The following is a 24,611-nucleotide window of genomic DNA, read 5'->3' as shown; positions in this document are numbered from 1 at the left end:
GAGGATGGTGAATAATATTTTTTTAGTGCCCTTCCAGACGACTTAAAAGGTCCTTCAAACAAGTCAACAACACAAGATCGAACAACACCAGATCTTTGGAAAAAGATGTTTCTCCATTTGCTAAGCTCCTTTTACTCCGCACAGAACTTGAAACTTATTCAGAATGAAGAAGTCTTCAATTTATTTATCGGACTCATAAAATCTAGAGCTCCTGAAACAACATCCACAAACTTAACATAGACTTTTTAGCAACGGCCAATCAGATGCCAGTAGCTAGGAAGCCATGCCCCTTCAACTTTTTTTTTTTTTGTAAGATCACAGTTTACTGTAATCTTTTATTTTTTCTCTATTTTCAGATCCTCCCGTGTCTGATCCAACATCATAGAGTCACAATTTCGATGGATCAGTTGATGCCGCTTCGCGGCTGTGTACCGAGGTTGTTGCCGTTCTGTCAAATTGTAGTTAAAGATCAGATATATTACTCTTTATGTTATAATAGGCATTTGCAAGAATTTGAATTCAGGTGAATGCTGAAACAAAGACAATCATGATTACCACAAGAGGTGGTCACCATGTAGCAATATACACATAATCAGAATTCTCGTGGTGACTTCCAGATGCTTAATACGATATTTATGATCGTGCGAGCTTACTAGTTAAGAAAGAAGAATGTTGCAGTTTTCAATAGATGATATATAGTGAACTAAGTAGATATACGGAGTCGCAAATACTATTTTATTTTACAGTCAACCCAATTCTGAGTTTACGGCTATCTATGTTCGACTTAGTAGTCGTAATTTTCAATGAAATCCGGAAGGCAACGGATCTCCTTGATCAAGTTTCAGAACTAATTAGTCCTCATGGGGAACAAACCCACATTTGCGTTACACAATGAGAAGAACTCCGACTGTCAGCCCGATGACAAGGGGATTATAACATATGATCTGTCTACCACTGCTGATATTTTACGTTAGAACTATGCTCGGAAGCTATAACTCATATTAACCCGCCACCACCGGAATTCGAACTTTAGTCACCTCATTGTGGGCGGAATGCGCCAGAGCCACAGTAGCTCGCGTAAATATTACTGCAGGGATGCGAATGACATTTCTCAAAACTCCTTTTAAAGTTATTATTTATTGATCACTTACCATAAACTCTTTAGAATCACTGAATGTTCTAGATTTTTAAAAATTTTAATTTCAGAACTTTTTTATTTGCAATCACATATGTCCGAGGCATTCCCAGGCACGTAATCATTGACTCGGGAAAATATTTTCATTTCATATCTGGGAAGGATAAACTATTGAAACGCTTGTGAAATACATCAAATTTGAACGAATCTAATTTTAGTCTCATCTTTAGGACACGAATAAATAGGTATTGGTATGAATAATTTAGAAAGAACGCAAGCTCACGGATGAAATCGCCTCTCGTTCTCTTGAAATCTTCCTTTTCCACCTCTGCATAAAAGTAGGCATTACCTTTAATGTCTCGATCAGATTTCTAAAATAAAAAACGCCCACTTTCTACTCAAACCTTGATTGGAATTTCGCGCTATAAATGTATATAAAGCTATGCGCGATAATTGTGAACAAATTGACGAATAAAATTTATCCTGCTGGAACGCTCGTCCTAAAATGTTACACTGGCAGGCAGAATGATATCTCCTTACCTGAGACTGGAAATTCGATACAAATAACGTTATTCAAATTTAAAGTGTTTTTCGTTTGCAGTAAGTCATTAAAACAGCTAAGATTAGATAAATAGTTTAAAAACAATAAAAATTCATGCATAAGAAAATAAATAAATCACTAAGTTTAATTATATCAGTGTTACACAATGGTTATTTATGTGCTTGCACTTTGTATTAAATGCGTTTATAGTATGTAATTTTTTCTTTTTAAATTTTACTATTTACTGCTAATACACATTTGCACTCACTAAGTCCTTTTTTGTAATATTCATTCAAATATCGTGGATTCGATTGAAACATCTGCTCTCCTTTTGTATACAGTGCCTTGAACTTCAAAGTTAAGTCTTTGTACCCGATTCTCAATCAATGCGACATTTTCTTGCCTCAAATGCTAAATACTCTTTAAAGCAGATGCCTGCTTCTAGATCTAGACGCAATTAACAGTTCAAAAGGAAATGAATCGAGCAATATTCAGGGCAGAAAGAGATTACCATGGACACTTATGATCAATTCCTGCTATTGCATAACTTGTTTTTAAAGTAATTTAAAATTATTTAATAATTAAAAATCTTGCATCTATATTGTTACACGCAAGAAATTGATTTCTTATCTTTACGTTCCATCTAGATAAAATAAAGACCTGCACGTGCTAGTGCGTGAGGTGTGTCAAATGGAAAGTGGCCTAATAAATTAGGAAAATTAAATTTTTTTTGTAGGGCCTCACTCGCAATTTACATTTTTGGAATTTGACTTATTTCTAATAGGCCATAAATTGGCACAGACACCTAACCAGCTAACGGTGTTGCTATAAAAATACAATATTTCATGATGTCCTATTTACGAAAAGAGATACAAAATTTGCAATTTTTCCAAATTATTGCAATGACTAAAATGATAACAACTCCTTCCCTTCAAAAGTTGGCTGTGCTCTAATGAAAATGAAACTCCATTCACTGAGAGGGCCAATTTTCGCAGAATCATCTCATCATGTAAACTTTATCATTCTGACAAAACATTATACCAGTATGTAGGCGTTACCTTTAGCCTTAAACATCAGAAAAAATAAAAGTACCAACAGCGTTTAAAGAACAATGTGCATATGTAATTTCAAATATTGAAATACGTTAAGATCATACTTCATAGGATCATTTCTATAGTATGATTAGCGAGTTCACTCACCGAACTTCGCAGAAAACCCAACCACGATGATGCGGAATGGGGCTTTCTCCTGAGCGTGAAGCGGTTGCTCAACTTCTCCTTTGAAGTGAGCAACATTGATGATCGCACTGTTTGGCATTGCGCCAAAGAGATGGAAAAAGCTCGTTCTGAGTGGTTTTTTAAAAATAAAGAAAGCCGAAAGTTAAGAAACAATTATCTTAAGAGACTTCTGATGTGATCTTGTTTTACCGGCTGGACCACGCAGAAGCTCCCAGCCCATCCATAGAAGTCACTGTGGCTGGCTAAACCATGGGGCCTGCGTCCCAAACCCTTAAGAGGACGCGATACCCAGATAAAAAACCGGAATTGGCAAAATCAGAGTTGTAATAGTCACCCTTTGGGGGCGTCGCTTTGAGGGAGGAGTGAATTGGTACAGTGACAGTGATATATGATAGAGGGTCAGTTAAACTATCCCATCCTTCCCTTAGCAAAACTGAACAATATAAGCATTAGTTTCGAAAAGTGATTCTGGGTACGCGGTCTTTTATTTTTAAACCCATTCTTAGTTTCGTTGTGAAATATCCAGAATAGACATTCTAACTATTTATTTGTATGTAAATAGGTGTTTAGAAGATAATGGGGATTACTTATATCTTACAATTAATTCGTTTCAAATTAAAACACCAAGAAGAATATAAATTTTTATTAATGTGTGTGGAATTAATGGAATTAATTAAAGTAACTTAGTTTTAATAATCGGAGCTAGAACTGCTAATTATATTGAGCTGTAAATATATGAAGAAATATAATTATAAAAATTCTGAAAAATACATAATTTATTAAAACGTAGGCAATTTATTAAGTCATAATACAGAATTGAAAAAATTATTAAAACTTATACTAATATAATAAAAAGTTATACAAATAAAAAAATAAGAATTAATTATAAAATAGGATAAAAGAAAAATCAAACGCTTTTTAAATTGCATCAAAGAAAATTTTTGTTTTGATGTATCTTTTTCAAACTTACATTCACCATCCTGGAAAATTTTATTTTCTGTAAATAAGTATAATAATTTCTCAATAAATTTTTTAATTTATTTATATTGCTTTGTAATTTTGCTGAATTACAAATTACATTGTTTTGTATTTGTCTGAGAATTTTTCTCCTTTCATTTTCAATAGTTTAAGACACATACGTATATTAGAATATGGGTGTGTGTTTGTGCAAAGGAAAAAGAAAATTTAAAAATAAATATTTCTACACAAAAATAATTTTTTATTTTTTTCCGTTTCAATAATTTTATATTCTTTTCTGTTTCATACATTTCAATCTCCATTTGAATTATTAAAATTTCTGTTTGAGTATTATTTATTTTTGTATTTTAGTATTATTTATTTACTCTCCTTTTTTAAAGCGAATTCTCACCACATGTTCCATATTACTTCAGCCTCAGAAAGATGGAATTCAGATGAAACATCTGTTAGCGTATAGTTTGATAATCAACGAATTAAAAAAAAATTTCCCCTCGATTTTTATTTTTCTGTTATTCTACTTTGTTCTCTAAAGTTTTAAAATTTTGTTTTGATCACATCTTGAATTCTTTACTTTCATTTTAATTGTGTATCTATGAGCACACACCTGTTCATACAGATACATATAAAAGCTAAGAGACACTATATTTAAAAAAAAATGGTCATTTTGTTATTTTGGGTGTTTAAATTCAGTGAAGAAAATTTTCTCGAACTACTTTTTTGATGTATGAAACATATGTTTTGTAACATATGTTTGAAACATATGTTACTTTTTTGTTGTTATTTACGTAATGAAATATAAACTTATTTATAACGCAGATAAGTTTGCAGACATATGTCAGAACTTCGCAAACACAAAAATAAATAATAAATCAAAAATAGAGAAAATGACTGTAATATTACAAAAAACTCTAATTTTGTGGGCGAAGCATGCAATTAAAAAAACTCTCTAATTAAAAGCATAAAAAATCTTTATTTATAACCATCCTGATCTTTTACTTCCGTATAATCAAGATAAAAACATAAAAAGGAAAAAATAAAAAATTTTAATTACAAAATAGAGCAAATATAAATAGTTTACATGTGTGCATTACAAACAGTATAACTTGAGTCACAAGAAATGTATAATTGCAATAGATTTATTATGTTTACATATGGTGACAAAATGAGGGCTAAAAGCAAGAACACAACTCTTACTTTATCACAGATGGAAAAAAGGAATGTAATATCAAAAAGTTAATTAAAGGTAAAATTGGCAAAGTAAATAATACAATGCTAATTATGGGCATTTTGTAGTAGTTAAAAGTCGAAGTAAACATTTATTTTCTTAAAGTGAACATTTTTCTGTCAATTTTAAATAGCCATCGAAATATCCTGCAAGATATAAAAACGTGTTTCTCAACAAAAGATTTTTAATATAATTTTCTTTAAAAAAGTTTTTAAAGATAAAAGCTATTTTGCAATAAAATACTAAAAATTGGTGTTATATTTTTTTTTCTAAAAATTTTAATGCAACTCGCTAATATCACCTACATACTCCCCTATCCCCATTGTCTCATGATTAAATTAATCTGAATACATTGTATGTTATTAAATTTATGGTATGTCTTAATGGATTAAAATAAATTAATTGTGACATAAATTAAAAATTGATTTATCCAAAATGTAGTTTTAGCGATGATTATTTGAATACATATAAAGTAACGACTTTTAATAGCAAGTCTGTCAAATTGCTATAACTACTTATTTTAGAGAATAATAATTCTGATTCAATAATTGCAAATAATGCTGACAAAAAAACAAAAGAAAAGAATACTAAAATATAGAATTAAAATATAAAGTCAGGCAAGAATAAATAAAGCAAATAGGCATTATGATGAGCAGGCAATAAAAATTTTAAGAAATGTTAAAATATAATATTCATGTTTAAATCTAGCATTAGTATATAAAACAAAATAAATAAAAATCTGAGCAACAACATGTGTTGCTGAGAAATATAGAGCATTTGCGAGAAGGAAAATTATAATATACAATCGTTGACACTGTGAAAGCAAAATTTTACTGAGAAAACTCATGATACTAGGCAATTCTGTAAACTAGCACAAGTATTTTTTCGGGCAAACTCATGGTGCTAAATAAATGTGGAAATTTTGAAGATAAAATATGAGTAACTAAAACAAATAATAGTGAGAAAAAAAAAATTCTTTTCAAGAATATACACTATGATGTACAGTTGCAAACATTAAATTTGAAAATAATAATAATAATAATATATATATATGTACATTTAGCACTGTCAGCAATGTGAAGAAAATATAACATTATTAATAAAATCTGGAAATACTATACAAAATAAAAATCTGGATGCTGAGACATAAGAAGCACTTGCTAAAGGGAAGGGAAAATTAAAATGTATGTATATGCATGTATATGTATGTATATGCATGTATATGTATGTATATGCATATATATATATATGCATATGATACTAAAATGAAATATGTTCATTTAACTCTGTTAGCACTGTAAAGAAAATGAAACGTATTTTCAGAAAAACTCATTATTATTGAACAGTTAGGAAAATTTACGAAATGGGAAAATATAATATTCATATTTAAAACTAGCAATCTATATTTACGACCATAAAAACCTGAGTAACATTATATGATGCTCAGAAATAGTTAGCATTTGCTAGTGAAGAAATTAAAATATAAATCGCATATCAGTTATTATATCGGATAATTTAAAGAAATTGCCAATTAATAATTTTAGAAAATTAACTTTTATTTAAGAAAAAAATAAATAAAACAGAAGAGAGAGAGAGAAGGAAATATGAATTGCCTGTTATGCACATAATTTCAGCCAAGGATTTGCCCGAAATGGATTTGCACACGGTAAAAATTGTATAAATTAACGAAGAAGTTTTTTAGTAAATTTATTCACAATAACATACAATTAACTTAATGTTTTTATATAGAATTTAATTACTTTATTTGGGTAACCATTGTTTTTTTTTGTATCAAATTTTGTCTATTTGTTTTTTGGATAACTAAACATTACAACATAATCTTTTAATTCTACACATTTGATTAAAAATGGTATTAAAATAGATATTTTTAAGAACATTAGAATTCCAAATAATTTATTTGCCTTAAAATAAAAATAATTTCTTTTATAAAATAGACCAACAAAGCAGATATTTTCTCCTTTTATAATACCCAAATCCAAAAAATTAAAGCTATCATTATGATTACGAAGCGAGGTTAATTCCTAGGGGTAAATATTATTAAATAAAAGAGTATATTCATGAAAATTGAAGATAATTAAATCATCAATAAATCTAAAAACAAATTTAATATTAAGAGTACAATTTCTTTTTTTTAGTGCAAACAAAAAATTAGCTAAGAGAGATGAAACGTTAGGTCCTTCCGGTATTCCATCAACTAGGAAAAAAAAAATATCTTTTCCATTTTAAAGATAATTATTGAAAAGACAAAAATTAATTGGAATTTCCCAATAATCAAAATCGCAATTAAAGATTTTTTCAAAACATAGTAATAATTCAAAAGAACATCTTTTAGTTTAGAAAGGGGAATGCTATTGAAAAGATCTTGGAAATCATAAGTGGCAATAGAATTAATTTTATTATGTTTAATAAATTCTAAAATCGGTGGATTATTAGTGATAATCCAAGAAAAATCCTCTTTAATAATATTGTTGATAATTTTATTTAAGTAGTTAAAGAAAAAGGTGCCAAGTTTAATTAGGAAAGTATTAGACCCACATGTGACTGTTCTGAAATTTATTGTAATTTTATGAAATTTAGGACTGATATTTAAGTAAAGAAATTTCATATTGCTAGTTTCAATTTTTAACCTCTTATATAAAGCTAAAAAAAATTTAATGACAATATTATAATTTAAATTACGAAGTTTAAAATTTTTACTATTTTTTAACTCCGTATTTAAAAGTGCTACATAAAATTTTTTACAGAAGATTGCATAATTATTGTTAGCTTAATTGATATATATAATTAACTAATTAAATATATTTATCCTACAATGTTTTGATAAGTTGTTATTGCCAAAATTAAGAAGAAAAAATAATAATAAATAACATAAGAAAATTCGAAAGAAAGTCTTCCATCCTAACTCATTTTAAAGAAAGAGAATGAAATAAAAACTGTTTTCAACCACAACAGAAGACCCCAAGGCTATTTAACCCCTCAACTATTCAAAGAAAGTAAAGAGGCTTTTCTCCTAACCCCCCAAAAGATCTCCCCACTAGAACTTTTACTCGTATTGGTAAATGAAGGGAGGACAGATGGGAGGCGTGGTTTAGGCTCTTTTCCCAATTTTTTTAAGAATTTTTTCATCTTTCTTTCCTAATAACACATTTCATAATTGAAGAAAATAATTACTAGTTATTTCTTCTGGTAGCTTGAAATGTATAGTTCGAGTAAGTGAACTCAAAAATAAGGATTTACTAAAAGTATTTTGATAAAAAACGGATTTCAAGAAGATGTCTCTATTACCGATATTTAAACTCCATTAATAATTTAAAATTTATGGTAAAACAAAAAGTGATTTCATAAGACCTTAGAGTAAACTATGAACTTTCAAATGCTGAAAGAATTTTTCCAAAATATCAAAATGCAAAAAAGTTATTAGCAAATGAAGCTCCCATAGAAAAAGCATTAGCAGCTGGCATTGAGAGGGTAGGTATTGCGTCCTCTTAATCCTCCGTATTGACAAAAAATATATTAGGACATGGCACAAAAATAGGCTCCTTCTTTCGAGGCGGCCCTGATCAGTGTATCCATATATGTAATATAAAGAGTTAGAGGGAGCATCCGTTTTCAAAGAAAAGAACAGACACCAAAGACCGCTGAGCAGGTTTTAATCATGTGACCCTTCTTTCGACTGGGGTACGATTTCATGTGGTGTTTCGATAAAAGCCCGGCTAAAAAATGGTTAAATATTGCTGTGCCTTCACCCGCAAAGAAAAAATCATTAAAGGAGGGCCTGTAACGGTTCACAGGTAAGTTTATTTGCATTTTTTGTATTTATATTTTTAGTTAAAAAGTATTTTATTAGTTTTTTCTTTCATTTGGCGATTTTCAAAGGCTTCTCTACATCCCTCTTTCGAGAAGGAAGGAATTTTTTTCTTTTGGGGAAGAAAATGAATTCTTTGGACAATTTTTTAAGAGTTAGATCATTCTGGTGGAGGAAATAATCAACGTATTATTTAAAATTTCATGACAAATATTTCAAAAACTAAAAGAGTTTTTTTTGTTTTGTTAGTAAAACATTTAACGTAACTAAATATAAACATTTGATATTTTTTTTTTAACTTTAACTCAGAATTGTTAATTTATATATTTGATGAGTTTTTTTTTTATTTCCATATACGCATTAAAATTTAATTTGACCTAGTGAAGCCCGAATTTCGAAATATGTTAAACCTTCTTTCAGATACAAAATGCAGATATGTTTCATATATTTAAATAACAATATAGCTAAATTTTTGTTGTTCGAAAAAGTAATAAAAAATAACATTTGTTTTGCATATTAAAAGCAAATCTATGTGTACTTACCGTAGATTCTACATTTTTATCCATTACAGAAGGTCATCTTTATACTATTTAAAAATAGTGACATTTTTAATAAAAATTACTTATAATTTAAAGGCCGAAGATAAATTAAATTAAACAATTTTTAAAAAATTTTTTCAGTAACATCAGATTATATACTATATACAGATTATGCACTATATTTCTGCACTTGAACTAGCAGCTAAAAATATCTAACTTACAATAAACACAAAAAAAAAAGTGTATGACAATAATACCAGGGCTGAAAGCCTGTATATACCAAGACAGAAAAGAGCAAAAACTGGTACGAAAACCATTGCATTCTAGCATTTTTTCGAGAAACATTAAATTTCGGTAATTATCGAGATTTTTTTTACAATTATAACATATATTTAAAACTGCTTCTTTCCTGCGAAAAAGTTGATATTGTTGAATAGTTTTTAAGAAAATAATAGATTTACTCCTCCCGAAAACAAATTGATATTGAAATGGTTTTACTACCAGCTTTTCATTTTTTCCATCTCCCTGTCACGCATGAGTAATACACGAAAGACTTGCTGTGCGGCCAATTAGAAATGAAGATTACAATTTATATTCAAACCGTTGAATGTCAAGGTTTAATTTTTAAAAAAAATAATGATATCAAATTTGAAACGAGTAACACACGACTAACAAACAGACGGCTAAACGGACGACAAACAGACGACTAAGAAATAGACGGTAACAGACTACTAAACGACTAACAAATATCAAACTATGGATTGAGAAATCACTTTAAATCGAAAAAAACGCACTAAAGTATCGAGACTAAGATTAATCTTTAGAAAACTTTAGTAAAACCAAAATTTATGTATGAAAGGGAGAGCTGGCTCATGAAAAAAACTCAGGTACCTATATAAGTTATTAATACTTGAACGAAATATACCAAGAAAAATATTTGGAGCTGTCAGAGAAAGTAATGTCTAGAAAACGCGTTTTAATAACAAAGTTTACACCAAATTCAGAGTATCAATTATTGTGAAAACTGTAAGATTGTATAAATTAAGATTGCTTGGGTATGGTATATCTAATGATAGAATAATCTAAACTCACTGAAAAAAGTGACATTTCAGAAATGTGAGGGAAAAAAGGTAGAACTAACTCTATATGGCATGATGCATTTTGGATCAACTATTAGAAAACTGTGGAAGTGGGTAATTCTTGATGGAAAAACTATTGGAGTAAAACTTGGTATGCAACAGGCTGTAGAACTACATAAGAATGAGAGTCCTTTAGGACTACCTAGACAGGTCACACCTATAAATGTAGCTTTCTGTAAGTCGCGTCGAAGTATACATATGACAGAATTCGCTAAAAAATGAATGTGAGAAGGAAATGAGACAAGTCGCAATAAATATTCGTATGACTTAAGGATGACATGTCGTGACATGCTTCCCACGAGATTGTCAAATGATCAAAATTAGAATAAATTTTATTAACAAATTTAATTAGAACAAAATAAGTTTATAATTTTATCCGTAATCTGGTTCTCTCTACAAGCTACAAATTTTATACAATTTAACAATATTATCGGAATCAGAATTTTTCAAAATTTACTCGTATAAATGCTCAGTGTCCCCTTCCCCATCCTGAAACGCGATAAGAAAATATTTCAACTTTGATATCTCAGGAACTTTTTTTCTCAAAGTTTGTATATTGTCATGTAAAGTTATATTCTTTAAAATGTTGCAAAAAATTTTTTTACCTTAAAATTCAAAATTTATTCGACTGTTATTGAACATGATAATAAAAAATAATAAATATTTAACTTTAAATATATAAATATCTTTGAACAAACGAATTTTATAACTGCATGCAAAAATTTATATGCAAAATGTGAAATTAACATTAGCGGGTTTAAACTTTGGAGCGCTCTCATGACCAAATTATTGAGACCTCCCAGGTTGCGGAAAATCCCCTGCATTACGGGGGTCAGAAATTTGAATCCGTAGAAAAAAGGATGTGTTCATTCGGAGATAGTACATTTTTTATCTCTGATTTCGTAACATGAAATATCGCCTGCACTTATTAATTGGCATATTTGAGATCACAACCTCGAGCTGTCCTAGAAGATACGATAATTATCCGGGGTAGTAAAAAAAAAATTTTTTTTTTGATGCATTGAACACATTTAAACAAAAAAATAAGTAAATAAATAAATTGATGAATAAAGTTATAACCTAAAAATACAAATACCACTTTGAAAAGAATGTGAAGCTTTTTAATGTATTTCAGATCAGAAATTTTCTGCAACGGTATTAAGTAAGCTTAAACGCAAGACCAATGTAGACTACTTACGCGTTAAATGCATTAAAAATTTGTTTCTCTGCTGAGTTATTACTATTATATACTTTTCAAATTAATGAGATCTGGTTTGGAGAAGAAAGTAGGCGTTACTTCTGAGAGTATATGCGAGTATAAGCAGTAATGAAATTTCAACAGATATGACGCTCCAACAATTTTTCAAAACATGCACCTGAAGTACGTTTAATTTTTTTTATTGAGAATTCATTGTTAGATTAGTGAAATAGATCATAAGTAGATGTATTAAGGAATTAACCATTACAAAAAATTAACTATTAGAAAATTGTTTTTTCTTAACTTAAAACTACCAGTAAAATAAAAAAACATTTCTGTATATGTATTTTTTTTCAACGTCGTAAATCGTACTTTAGGAGAATGTAATGGTTTGCAAACACTACGTGCGCTGTGCAACAGCGTTAAGCGTATGTAGTAGCAATAAACAAAACTCGGAAGTATTGACTCGCAGATGGTAAATGTTAAATACAGTTTATTAAATTGCTTTTTTCTTCGATTAAATAATGTGAAGTATTGAAACTGAGGAAGTTTCTCGGCTGAATTATGCACATTATTTCGGCACTTATTCAATAGACGGTATATAATGAACTATGTAGGGCTTTGTAAATAGTCGTTTTTTAGTGGTGACGAACTTTAAGTTATTTTTAGTTTTGTATTTTTCATTTTAAGAGGTTTTTCAAGCACTACATATCAAATATTCAAAGTATCATATAAAATACAACTTTGTTGCAGAGTGGTCACATTTTAAAAAGGGGCGTAATTATCCTTTCTTTTCAAGTTTTACTATTTAAATCTCTACCAATTTATTAAAACTTTTGTAGAAAGCAGAGCAGTTGGCCTACCGGCACTATGTAGTGAGTCGCAAATACTTTTATTTTACACGATTATCTATGTTCCGTAGTCTTGTAATTTTGAACAAAATACGGAAGACAAGGGAACTCTTTGATCAAGCTTTGGGCAAACTAGATCCGTCTGCCTACTGATGATCTCTTACGTCAGCACAGTGTTCATGAGCATAACTCGTATCAACAAGCCGCCGTCGGAATTCGAACTTTAGTTACCTCATTGGGAGGGCAACGCTCTATTGCCAGAATATTAATGCAAGAATGCGAATGACAAATCATTTCTCGAAACTACTTTTAAAGTTTTTATTTATTTATCAATTATCACAAGCTCTTTGGAGTCGGTAAATTTTCTAGACTTATACAATTTTTTTTCTAACCATGCAGGAGGGAAAATATTCGCTTTTCGTACAAAAGCTTTACCTTATTGAATGTATTTGTTGATAATCTAAAAATATTGACATAATGTTATTATTGATGCGCTACCTTCGTTATTTCTCTTCACGTTTAAGCTAAATACAGTTAGAGTTAGGCCATACCCAACATACTGTACTGCAGAATTAATATCCCGCTTTTGGGTCATAGTCATAAAAGTTTAAACTGAGAGATTGAGACCTCACGTGGGCCCTATTTCCATTAATAATGGAGTTTGTAGTGAGAGAATAGGATAACTGGAACGCAAATTGGATGAGGGGTAGAGAATAAGTAGCACGTCGCCTTAAGTTGATCAAGATGCTTGCAGACACGCGATAGAGATTAATAAAGGAAAGGATGATGACTATATAAATGTAGACGTCTACTTACAGCTGATGTTGAAGAGTTAATTTCGCATCATTGTTGAAGAATTATGCAATAATTTGAGGAGTGGAATCTTTTTTAAGTTTTTTAAATTTAATTTATTGTTAAAATTCGCAATATTGAAATCTAGGGATTCATCAAAAAGTTCCTGATCAGCTTCTTAAAATATTGATTAAATGAAACAAATTTTGGGTAAGTACGTATGAATTCTTTTGAAATCCCCGACTATCATTGATTCTCTTTAGAACAATATTGTTTTAGCATAGAAAGTTTTTTTCTTCTTTTTTTTTTGAATTGGCTGTCTGCGACATAAAAAAAATTTATTAAAAGTTTCAACTATTAAAATTACAGCTCAAAAAGTAACTGGTAATTGAATTTCAAGCACAATCAAAATTATTAAGTATAAAACCGATATTTGGTTGTAACTTTATGTAAATATTGAAACTATGTTGAAAGCCCACGAAGTTTTAAAAAGCTGGCATTTAATTTTAAGGAGAAAAGTTTGAAGAAAATGAATGTTTCTTTAGCATAAATTGAGGTCACCCTCTTCTGTAGGTCATACCAGTACTAAGAAAATGCCCCATCCAACTCTCCTTGTGCCTTCTGACTGCATGGAGAAAAAGTACGTGTTTGAACCATTTGAGGTAAATTTTCCTACCAGAGAAGAATGGAATAACAACACGACTGATACAAAAAATGATGATCTAATCTGGTTCACAGATGGATCAAAGAAAGGTAACCTCTCAGGACTGGGGGTCTGACGTCTGTGGCATGTCACCAAGATTCAATCTTTTTGAAGGTCTTGGGGAGTATGCTACTGTCTTTCAGGCGGAGGTGCTTGCTATCGTCAACTGTCTGCAGATAAATGTTAAGAAAGGCTACCATGGTAAGCGGATTCTTATTTTCAGCGACAGTCAAGCAGCCTTGATGGCTCTTTACTCATTTCAATAAAATCAAAAATTGTTCTCCCAGTAGAACTGGCAAAAAGGAATAAAATTACTCTTATTTGGGTACCAGGGCATATAGGAATTGATGAGAATGAAAGAGCTGATGAACTCGCAAAACAGGGATTCTCTTTCAATCCAATAGGAACGGAACCCGTCTGTGGAATCATTATAAAGACTACAAAGAAAGCCACCCTAAAATGGGAAAAACAGGAGATGAACAAAGTGTGGCACGATTCTCCTGGACAAAAACATGCTAAAAGCATGATCAGCAGCCCATCTGCAAAAATTGCTTCTAAAATTCTTAGGCTCCCAAGATTTAAGATTCAAACAATTGTAGGCTTCATCACTGGGCACTATCATTTCAGGAAACATCTACATAGAATGGGACTTTTCGAACAAGAACCAATATGTCGGAAATACCGTGAAGCTATAGAATCAGCTCATCACATCCTATATGAGTGTGATGCCCTCGCCCTTACGCGCCTCACTACCTTAGGCAATCCATATCCTAAAGAGCTCCACCTCAACTCCATTAAGGGACTGTCAGACCATACAAACAAAGAGTGCGATATAAACAAATTGGGCTTGGAGCATGGTACAAAATGCAACAAATGCAGTGGTGCCACATATCTGACAAGCTCAAGCAAAGAAAAAGAAGCATAAATTAAGAAATGTACTAAAAAAAACTAATTATTTATCTCAATGTGTTCTCTAATTATTAACAATGTTAATATTTTAAATCTTGTTTCACAAACCATACATCTGATTTCTTTGACGTAAAATATTCGACTGTTAGTACTTTTAGAAAAATAAATTCTTGACTTTTATGTTGAATAAAAAAAGGCTTCTTCAATAATACTTGCAATATGTTTATTGAAAATAAATGTGCAAGTGAGCTAAAATATTCAACATTAGTGTCAAAAATATTTTAGCATAATCGTTAAGCATCATATATTGTTAATATTTTTGCATTTGACCGGCTGTCGAAAAGTGTATTGCATTTATATAATTTTAAATCTATGTTTTACTCTTAGTTAATTAAGGAATGTTTCAGAATTTCAGAGCATAATGAGTGTTTATTTAAAAAGAGCTTGTATTTCAATATTTAGACCACACCATATTTTTTTTTCCATCTCAAGTGTTCTTTTTTGTTTGAAGTAGATCAATTTTACAATAAACCTAAGACGAATGAGCTAGTAGTATAATTAAAGTTAAGTGTATACTCAATTTACTAGAATATCTGACATAACACTGGTTGCTGTTATGATATTTATAATTAGTTGAGTTGTAAAAATAAAAAGAACCTTTGATTGTCGATTCAACTCGTATTTTAAGTGCCCATTTTATCAACCCATATTTGGCAATTTCAAGATAATAAACACCGGATAGACTATATTTGAGGACGCCCCTTGATTCTCGCCAAGTTGTGATGGCGGTTGATCGCCAAGCTGGGCGATATTGAAATCCAATCGTGATTCTAATTGGTTTAGATTTCAGAGTTATTTTTAAATGTTCAACGGTATATGTAATTCCAGAGGTCCGTTAGTTCTACGTTGGATATCGGCTGGTAAGGTTACTTTTGCTTCCGGTCAATAAGATCGAAGGTATGTTGTCAGTCATAAAAAGGGGCTTTAGAAAAAAAATGTCATCGCCAGTCCGGTACCACAGACGCCATTTTTGATTCGTATTTCGCCATATTTATGTGGCGATGGAGGTACATAGATTCTACCCATGATAAATTTAGACAGTATCTAAATGCTATTAGGGAATTCGGTGCACCTAAATCTAAGGATATTCAAGCTTAACGACGAAGTGAGTTGTTTTTTTCCTGTTCTTTCTGTGCTTATTCCATTAATTTTTGTTTCGATTCAAAATGCATTTTATTGGATTTATTAATTTTGCTCATATCGGGTTCGTTGCAATTTTAAAAAGTTTTGGCCGATTTTTTGTTGAAATTTTCCAATGTTTTATTGAAATATCATTGTATTTTGGCAGCTATTCCTGTAACCACGGTGTTCCGCGCAAACAGGAATGGCGCCAAACATAAGTCGCCAATTTCGCCAAGGGCACCCTCAAGTATTGTTTAGTTTTAAAAAATTTATTATTCATTGCTATTTAATTTTCAATCTGAATATAGTATTTTTTAATTCTTAATTGTAACTTTAAACGCTAGCAGCATCAATTCATCATATATCATTTTATTTTGTTTAATTCAAATTCAGAGATGTCAGCACAATTTTGTTTGAGTCTGCGCAGTAGTAAGTTTCATTTTCGAACCTTTACTTTTACTTTGTTTTTCGTCACGGAGCAAATAATATATACGGATTCGATGTGTTGTAGATGGTTATAATTTTCTTTTCGGGACCAGCTCCCAAAGATATTACGATGATACGTTCAAAATTTTTATTTATCGATAGCTATTAGCTATATTAATTTACGAGGTGAGTCGTTTTTATGTTTTGTTGTCATTAGTTGTGCTGAACTGTCTGAAATCGTTTTCATGTTTAATTAACTAAATAATTTGCTGCTATCTTATTTTCAACTTGTCTACTGTTAAAAATTTCAATTTAAGTTTATATTTTGTGAAATCATTTAATATCCAGTATTGTTAATTGTTCAATATATTATTTGCAGAATAAATGTTCTTAAGATTCTTAATTTGTCAGGGTTTAAATTTTACAATATATATTTTTTTTCTTTCTCTTTTTTTATTTTGGTAATTAATTTTACCTGGTCCGTCGTTTTACAATTTACAACTATTCATTTTTTGGTCCGTCGAGCCGGAGACGGCCACTGAGCTATTGTTTTGTCGTGAGAATTTGCATTTTCGTGCTTTTGATTTCGTACCGGAAACGACGCTGAGTCTTTTGTTTGTTTTGATTAGCATTTCGTATTTTCGATTTCGATATGGATATGTTAAAAAAGAAGCGTAGTGTGTTAAAGGGGAAAATTACTAGAATTTCAAACATTCTTCATCCGAAATTTGATGTTGTTTCTATTGATGTCGCAGAATTAGAAGTATTTAAAGAACAAATTAACGAAATTTGGTCTGAATTAAACAGCATACATAACGATATTATGTTACAATGTAAAGAAGATGAATTTGAAACGAATTCAAATGAATTTGATGAAATCGCATCTAAAATTGATTTATTAAAAATCAAAATTGCTCGTGAATTTTCAAAGAGTAAAACGGAAGTATGTAGTAATAATGCCGCTAATGTTAGTAATAATAAATCGAAACTTTCAGAAACTTGTTTAAGGCTCCCAAAATTTGAATTACCAACGTTTTTTGGTGAAAGCGAGAAATGGTTGTCATTTAAAGAATTATTTTTGACGTCTATCGATAAAAATTCTGATTTAACGGAACTTCAGAAATTTCAGTATTTATACGCTAGCGTAAAGGGATCCGCTCTTAAATTAATTTCAGGTTTTTCACTTACCGAAGAAAATTATAAGCATGCTTGGGAAACTTTAAATTTAAGATTTGATAATAAAAGAGAATTAGCGTTTGCTCAAATTTCCAAATTATTTCGATTAAAGTCTATGAAACCGAATTCAGCTAAGTCTATTTTTGAAATTTTAGACACTTGTAACGAAGTTACGCGAATTTTATTAACTTTAGGTTTAGAAGTAAACTCGTTTGTCGATTTAATTTTAATTCATTTTATTTTGGGTAAATTAGACGAAACACTTAGGCAAAGATGGGAACTAAGTTTGACAAATCAAGATTTTCCAAAATTTTCTGATTTGGCTAAATTTTTAGAACAACAGGCGAAAGGTTTATCTTGTAAAGATGGAATGCAAACGGAAATAAAACAAAATTCGATTCCTAAGAAAGCATTCGTTAACAATATTGTTCTGAATAAAAAAGAAAATTCATGTTTTACATGCAGTGAAAGTCATCCAATTTTTAAATGTCCTATTTATGGTAAAATGACCATCGATGACAGGTGGAATCTCATAAAAAGCCACAAAATTTGTGCTAATTGTTTAAGGAAGGGTCATTTTCCGAATTCTTGTTCTTCGAACTCTTCTTGTAAATCTTGTCAAAAAAGACATCACACTTCACTGCATCGATTTTACCCTATAAATTCTAATGTTTACAATTCAGTTAGGCAAAATTCAAATTCATTTGCTAATACTGCAGCCAGATCTGAAAATTTAGTTGAAGCTAGGGATAATATTCAGCTCAGCACAACTTGTCAACAAAACTTTAAAAGTGAGGAACATACTTTATTATCAACAGCTTTAATAAAGGTTAAAAATGCTGAGGGGCATTTCGTTAATTGCCGAGCGCTGATTGACAACGGCAGTCAGAAATCTCTAGTGAGCAAAAACTGTGTTAAAAGACTGCAATTATCAAAGACTGTTACAAATCATTCGATTTCAGGAATTAATAATACGCTAGTAAAATCTTCTTTATCTGAAGTATCTTTGGTCTTTTCTCCACATTTTAATGAGAACATTTTTTGCTGTAAAGCTTTAATTGTAGACTGCATAACAAGTGATTTACCGAACTTCACATTTTCTTCATGCAACTGGCCACAGCTGCATGGTCTAATGCTTGCAGATCCAACATTTCATGCAACTGGTCCAATAGACATTCTGTTAGGAGCCGACTTATACGCTGACTTGCTAATTGGAGAACCAATTTTAGGGAAGAAAGGTACTCCAGCTGCACTCAATTCTCATCTAGGCTGGCTATTATCAGGAAGAGTGTTCTCAAACTCCAATAAGGAAAACTCCTTTGTGAACTGTCATCTTACCTCATCTTTGGATTGTCAGTTGGCAAAATTCTGGGAGCTCGAATCTTTACCTCAAGCTGAACTGAAATCAAAGAATGATATAGATTGTGAAGCATTTTACGAAAAAACGGTTGCTAGAGATCCATCTGGACGGTATATTGTGAGAATACCTTTCAAACATTCTATAGAATTTGGTGACTCAGCTACTCAAGCAAGTAAAAGATTCAACTACATTGAAAGAAAACTAAGTAAGAATAATGAACTTGAACATCAGTACACAACTTTCATGTCGGAATATCTTCAATTAGGTCATATGGAAAGAGTTCCTTCCGACGAACTGATTAAGGAATCAACATTTTATCTACCTCATCATTTCGTTATTAAAGAAGACAGCAACACAACCAAACTAAGAGTGGTCTTCGATGCGTCAGCTAAGGATTCTTCAGGGAATTCTCTCAACAATGCATTGCATGCAGGTCCTCGTTTGCAGCCCGAATTATTTTCTCTATTACTAAAATTTAGAACTTTCAAAGTTGCATTTACTGCTGACATCGAGAAAATGTTTCGCCAAATTCGTATTCATGAAGAGGATGCTGATTACCAACGAATACTCTGGAGGTTCAAACCTGAAGAAGAAATCCAGATATACAGATTATTAACTGTCACCTATGGAACAGCCTGTGCTCCCTATCTTGCTGTAAAAACACTTCAACAACTCGCTAAGGACGAAGAGAAAGCTTTTCCTGATGCTTCAAGAGTTCTTAAGGAAGAATTTTATGTTGATGATCTGTTATCAGGTACAGATTCCATCCCCAATGCCAAAAATCTAGTTTCAAACTTAAAATCACTTTTGCAACGAGGAGGTTTCAATCTCAGAAAATGGTCGTCTAACTGTCCAGAGGTTCTATCAGATCTTTCCAAAGACTCTCTTGCACAGCAGCACAATGTTACTATAGAAGAAAATCGATGTCAGAAGGTCTTAGGACTGTATTGGAATACACAGCAAGATACCTTTCAGGTGAACATTTCATTTCCAGAGATAGTTACATCAAAAAGAGAACTGCTTTCTGTCATAGCTAGGATTTTTGATCCCCTGGGCTTTCTTTCACCTGCCACAATCATCTTAAAAATTTTGATGCAAAGCCTATGGAAAAATAAATTAACTTGGGACGAACCTTTAACCGAAGAACTCTTATGTGTCTGGAAAACCTTCCAGGCTGAAAAACAAGCTCTAAAGGAAATAGCAATTCAAAGAAGACTGATCTCTATAAATAATATAATCATTGATGCCCAGTTACACGGATTTTGCGACGCCTCACTCAAAGCATATTCAGCTGTTTTTTATTTGAAAGTAGTGGACAACGAAAATAGAGCTTCAGTGAACATAGTGGCAGCAAATACCAGGGTCGCCCCTTTGAAAACAGTATCACTACCTCGCCTCGAACTGTGTGCAGCTCATTTACTAGCAAAATTGTATAGTAATCTTCAAATTTCGATAGATCAATTTTGGAAGCAAGTGTTCTTATGGTCGGATTCAGAAATCGTTCTGAGTTGGATTCGATCAGACTCTTTAAAGGATCAGTTCGTAAAAAATAGAGTTGCAGCCATAACATCACTTACTAATATTGGCGACTGGAACCATGTGGCTGGTATTACCAATCCTGCCGACTGCGCCACTCGAGGAATTTTTCCAAAGTAGCTTATGGACTTGGAACTTTGGTGGCAGGGCCCGGAGTGGCTATCTAATGCAAAATCAGCATTCACTGAAGAGGTTAAACCAAACTCTGTTCACACTTCCAACCCTGACACTTTAATACATGCCTCAGCAGTTGAAAGTAATTCGATGCAAGAGTTAACTCAAAAATATTCATCATTCAGCAAATTAATAAGAGTGATTGCTTGGTGTAAAAGATTCGTGTTCAACTCGAGAAATTCGGAAAATCGGATAAACGGTTGCCTTCAAGTTTGTGAACTGGATAATGCTCTTATCGCAATTATTAAAGAAATTCAAAGGGTGGAATTCAGTGCTGAAATTAAGTCAATCAAAAATAAAGGCTGTGTTCCAAGAAACTCTAAAATAATAACCCTTTCACCTTTTCTAGATTCTGACAAGGTCTTAAGAATTGGTGGGAGACTCAAAAATTCAAATCTGTCACTGTCGGCTAAACATCCTATTCTTTTGCCTAAAAGTCATCATTTGGTCACGCTTATTATAGAATATTATCATAAGCTTTCGTTACATTCTGGCATTTCTGTAGTTTTATCTTTAATTCGGCAAAAATTTTGGTTTCCAGCTGGGAGAAACACAGTAAGAAAGATCCTCAGAGGCTGTATAACTTGTTTAAAGGTAAATGCTGTTTCTTCAAGCCAGCTCATGGCCGATTTGCCACGTGATCGAGTTATTCCATCTAAACCTTTCCAACGTGTTGGGTTGGACTTTGCAGGTCCAATTTCAACCAAACCAAATTTACCAAGATCTAAAGTCACCTTAAAGTCGTACATTGCACTTTTCATTTGTTTTGCTACGAAGGCTGTCCACTTGGAACTTGTCTCTGATTTGTCAACAGAAACCTTCCTAGCATCCTTTAGTCGATTTATTGCTAGACGAGGGTTGCCATCTGATGTATACAGTGATAATGCCACAAATTTTAAAGGAGCCAGTAACTATTTGAAGTCTCTGTACAAAATTGTTCGAGACAATTCAGTTCAAGATTTTTCCAGCAATCTTCAAATCTCTTGGCACTTTATTCCTCCTGCAACACCTCATTTTGGCGGACTCTGGGAGTCTAATATTAAATCAACCAAGAGACATCTGCTAAAAGTATGCGGCTCAGCTATACTAAATTTCGAAGAACTGGCTACGCTCTTGTGCCAAATTGAGACTTGCCTCAATTCTCGACCGTTATGTCCCTTAACCTCAGAAATAAGTGATCTAGAGGCTCTTACCCCTGGACATTTTATTGTGGGTGCTCCACTTCTTTCATTGCCTGAGAGAGACCCATCACCATCCATGTGTCTCAAGTCTAGATGGTCTTTAATTCAAAAACTTCGTGCTCAATTTTGGAACAAATGGAGTAAAGATTATCTCCAAACTCTACAAACTAAATCTAAGTGGACTGGTACATCAACGAATGTTGCCGTTGGGGACTTAGTTCTCTTAAAAACTGACTCGATCTCCACACCTTTAAAATGGACTTCAGCCCGAATAGTAAGGACTTTTCCTGGCAGTGACGGACTGGTTCGGGTCGTAGAAGTCAAGACTTCCAATGGACAATTCACCAGACCCATTACAAAAATCTGCCCATTACCCAAGAACTGACTCCTCCACCGCCTTGGCCGGCAGGATGTTTAGTTTTAAAAAATTTATTATTCATTGCTATTTAATTTTCAATCTGAATATAGTATTTTTTAATTCTTAATTGTAACTTTAAACGCTAGCAGCATCAATTCATCATATATCATTTTATTTTGTTTAATTCAAATTCAGAGATGTCAGCACAATTTTGTTTGAGTCTGCGCAGTAGTAAGTTTCATTTTCGAACCTTTACTTTTACTTTGTTTTTCGTCACGGAGCAAATAATATATACGGATTCGATGTGTTGTAGATGGTTATAATTTTCTTTTCGGGACCAGCTCCCAAAGATATTACGATGATACGTTCAAAATTTTTATTTATCGATAGCTATTAGCTATATTAATTTACGAGGTGAGTCGTTTTTATGTTTTGTTGTCATTAGTTGTGCTGAACTGTCTGAAATCGTTTTCATGTTTAATTAACTAAATAATTTGCTGCTATCTTATTTTCAACTTGTTTACTGTTAAAAATTTCAATTTAAGTTTATATTTTGTGAAATCATTTAATATCCAGTATTGTTAATTGTTCAATATATTATTTGCAGAATAAATGTTCTTAAGATTCTTAATTTGTCAGGGTTTAAATTTTACAATATATATTTTTTTTCTTTCTCTTTTTTTATTTTGGTAATTAATTTTACCTGGTCCGTCGTTTTACAATTTACAACTATTCAAGTATATTTTCACACCATAAACACCTCTTTTTTGCCCATTAAGTATTTTTAGTAGAGAATATTTAAATAGAAAAAAATGTATGATTCGCAATGCACATTTTTTTAAAGAAATAATTTCTCTCAGTACCCTTTCTATTAGTTTAATCAAGGCATTTCTCTCAAATTCAATATTACTTCAAAATACGTTCTAGAGAAAATATAGTGACTCTAGTGCAGGGATGGCGAACCAGTGGCACGCGTGCCATCAATGGCACGCGTCACAATATTTTGGGCACTCTACCAATCACAAAGTTCACTATGAAGCATATTAACAACTGAATTATAATTCACAAGAAACCAAAAAAAATTAACAATTATTTATAAAAAATTAACAGTTAATGCAACAAAAAAAAAATCAATTAATAACCACAAAAAGCAAGCTAACAATAAATAACTAGCAAAAAAATTAGCATATAATAACTAATAGAAAACAAAACAAAAGAACAATTAAGCAATGCGAGTGAAAGCGAAACAAAAACTGCACAGGAGATAATACGACGCCTAAGCGAAGGCAATAAGGAGACTCGAAACAGTTGGTCTCGCCAGAATAAAAGCATAGCCAACGCGCAAATTTTTCATCCTTTCGTCTCTTGGTCGCCAAACTAAAACATTTTCTTTATACATTCGCTTTCCCGAGAAGGTACTTGTATTTATAAATTAAGTACATTTAAACATGATAAAACTTGTAATACATGTTCAAAGATTTTTTTTTTCTTATTATGCAACATTTATTTGTATTTATAGGCACTTTCAAATTGTAATTAATTCCAAAATAGCCAAGAACTACTTTTCAAAAGTGTAGTAATATATTTCCTACCTTTCCCTATAGTGAAAGCTTGAGGTGAAACGAAGTATAGTGACGCATTATTTGTTTACGCAAAGCATAATAGTCCAATTTCGTTGACACAACTTTTTTTTGTATTTTAAAGTTTATTTGTGTTATATTTGCGATTTTTAACTGTTATTTAACATGGCTAGTTCAGCAAGGAAAACAAAAGAGCAAAATAGTAAGCATATCAGAGAATTTTAAACTTGATGAACAGAGAAATATGGCATGATTAGTAAAGGCGACAAAGCAGTGTGTGTTTTATTGTCTGGAACAGTGGTATGTAGAACATCGTCTGTTAAACGGCATTTTGAAACAAATCACAAATTCGTTAGTCAAAAGAGCGAACCAGAGCAAAAGGAATTAATTGCAAGTGCAATGAAAGACAGAAATAAACAGTCCACTTCTATGATTAAATATGTTGGCAAAAATTGTCATACGAGTGTGGCAAGTTACTCGGCTGCAAATATCATTGCTCGGTATAGTAAATCTTTTCAAGAGGCAGAGTTTTTGAAGGAAGCCTGGTTAGCATGCGTGCCCTCA

General features: G+C 31.6%; 3 protein-coding genes and 1 non-coding gene across 4 annotated transcripts in view; all 4 read left to right on the top strand.

Moving 5' to 3' along the window:
- Positions 1–2,822: 2,822 nt before the first annotated feature.
- Positions 2,823–3,030, top strand: LOC122269288 (small nucleolar RNA U3). The gene has a single exon (XR_006225100.1). It is a non-coding gene; the product is annotated as a small nucleolar RNA U3 (small nucleolar RNA).
- A 5,823-nt stretch (positions 3,031–8,853) lies between these two features.
- The window catches only part of LOC107440171 (uncharacterized), a 59,242-nt gene continuing 43,484 nt past the window's right edge, over positions 8,854–24,611 (top strand). Inside the window, exon 1 of the mRNA XM_071180065.2 lies at positions 8,854–8,929. The gene's annotated coding sequence lies outside the window, so the exon portion shown is untranslated. The remainder of the gene's footprint in view (positions 8,930–24,611) is intronic.
- On the top strand, positions 17,335–20,874 carry LOC147816352 (uncharacterized). The gene is made up of 3 exons (XM_087151186.1): positions 17,335–18,649; positions 18,923–20,193; positions 20,392–20,874. Exons 1-3 carry the CDS (start codon positions 17,335–17,337, stop codon positions 20,872–20,874), a joined length of 3,069 nt encoding a protein of 1,022 aa, XP_087007312.1.
- Positions 20,878–22,494, top strand: LOC147816351 (uncharacterized). The gene has a single exon (XM_087151141.1). It carries the CDS (start codon positions 20,878–20,880, stop codon positions 22,492–22,494), a length of 1,617 nt encoding a protein of 538 aa, XP_087007267.1.

The sequence above is a fragment of the Parasteatoda tepidariorum genome, chromosome 1 (assembly GCF_982258835.1).
Source record: "Parasteatoda tepidariorum strain Cologne lab strain chromosome 1, Ptep-v5.0, whole genome shotgun sequence".
NCBI classification, from domain to species: Eukaryota; Metazoa; Arthropoda; class Arachnida; order Araneae; family Theridiidae; genus Parasteatoda; species Parasteatoda tepidariorum.
Note: the sequence above shows the minus strand (reverse complement) of the source record. Positions and strands in the feature narration are given on the sequence as shown.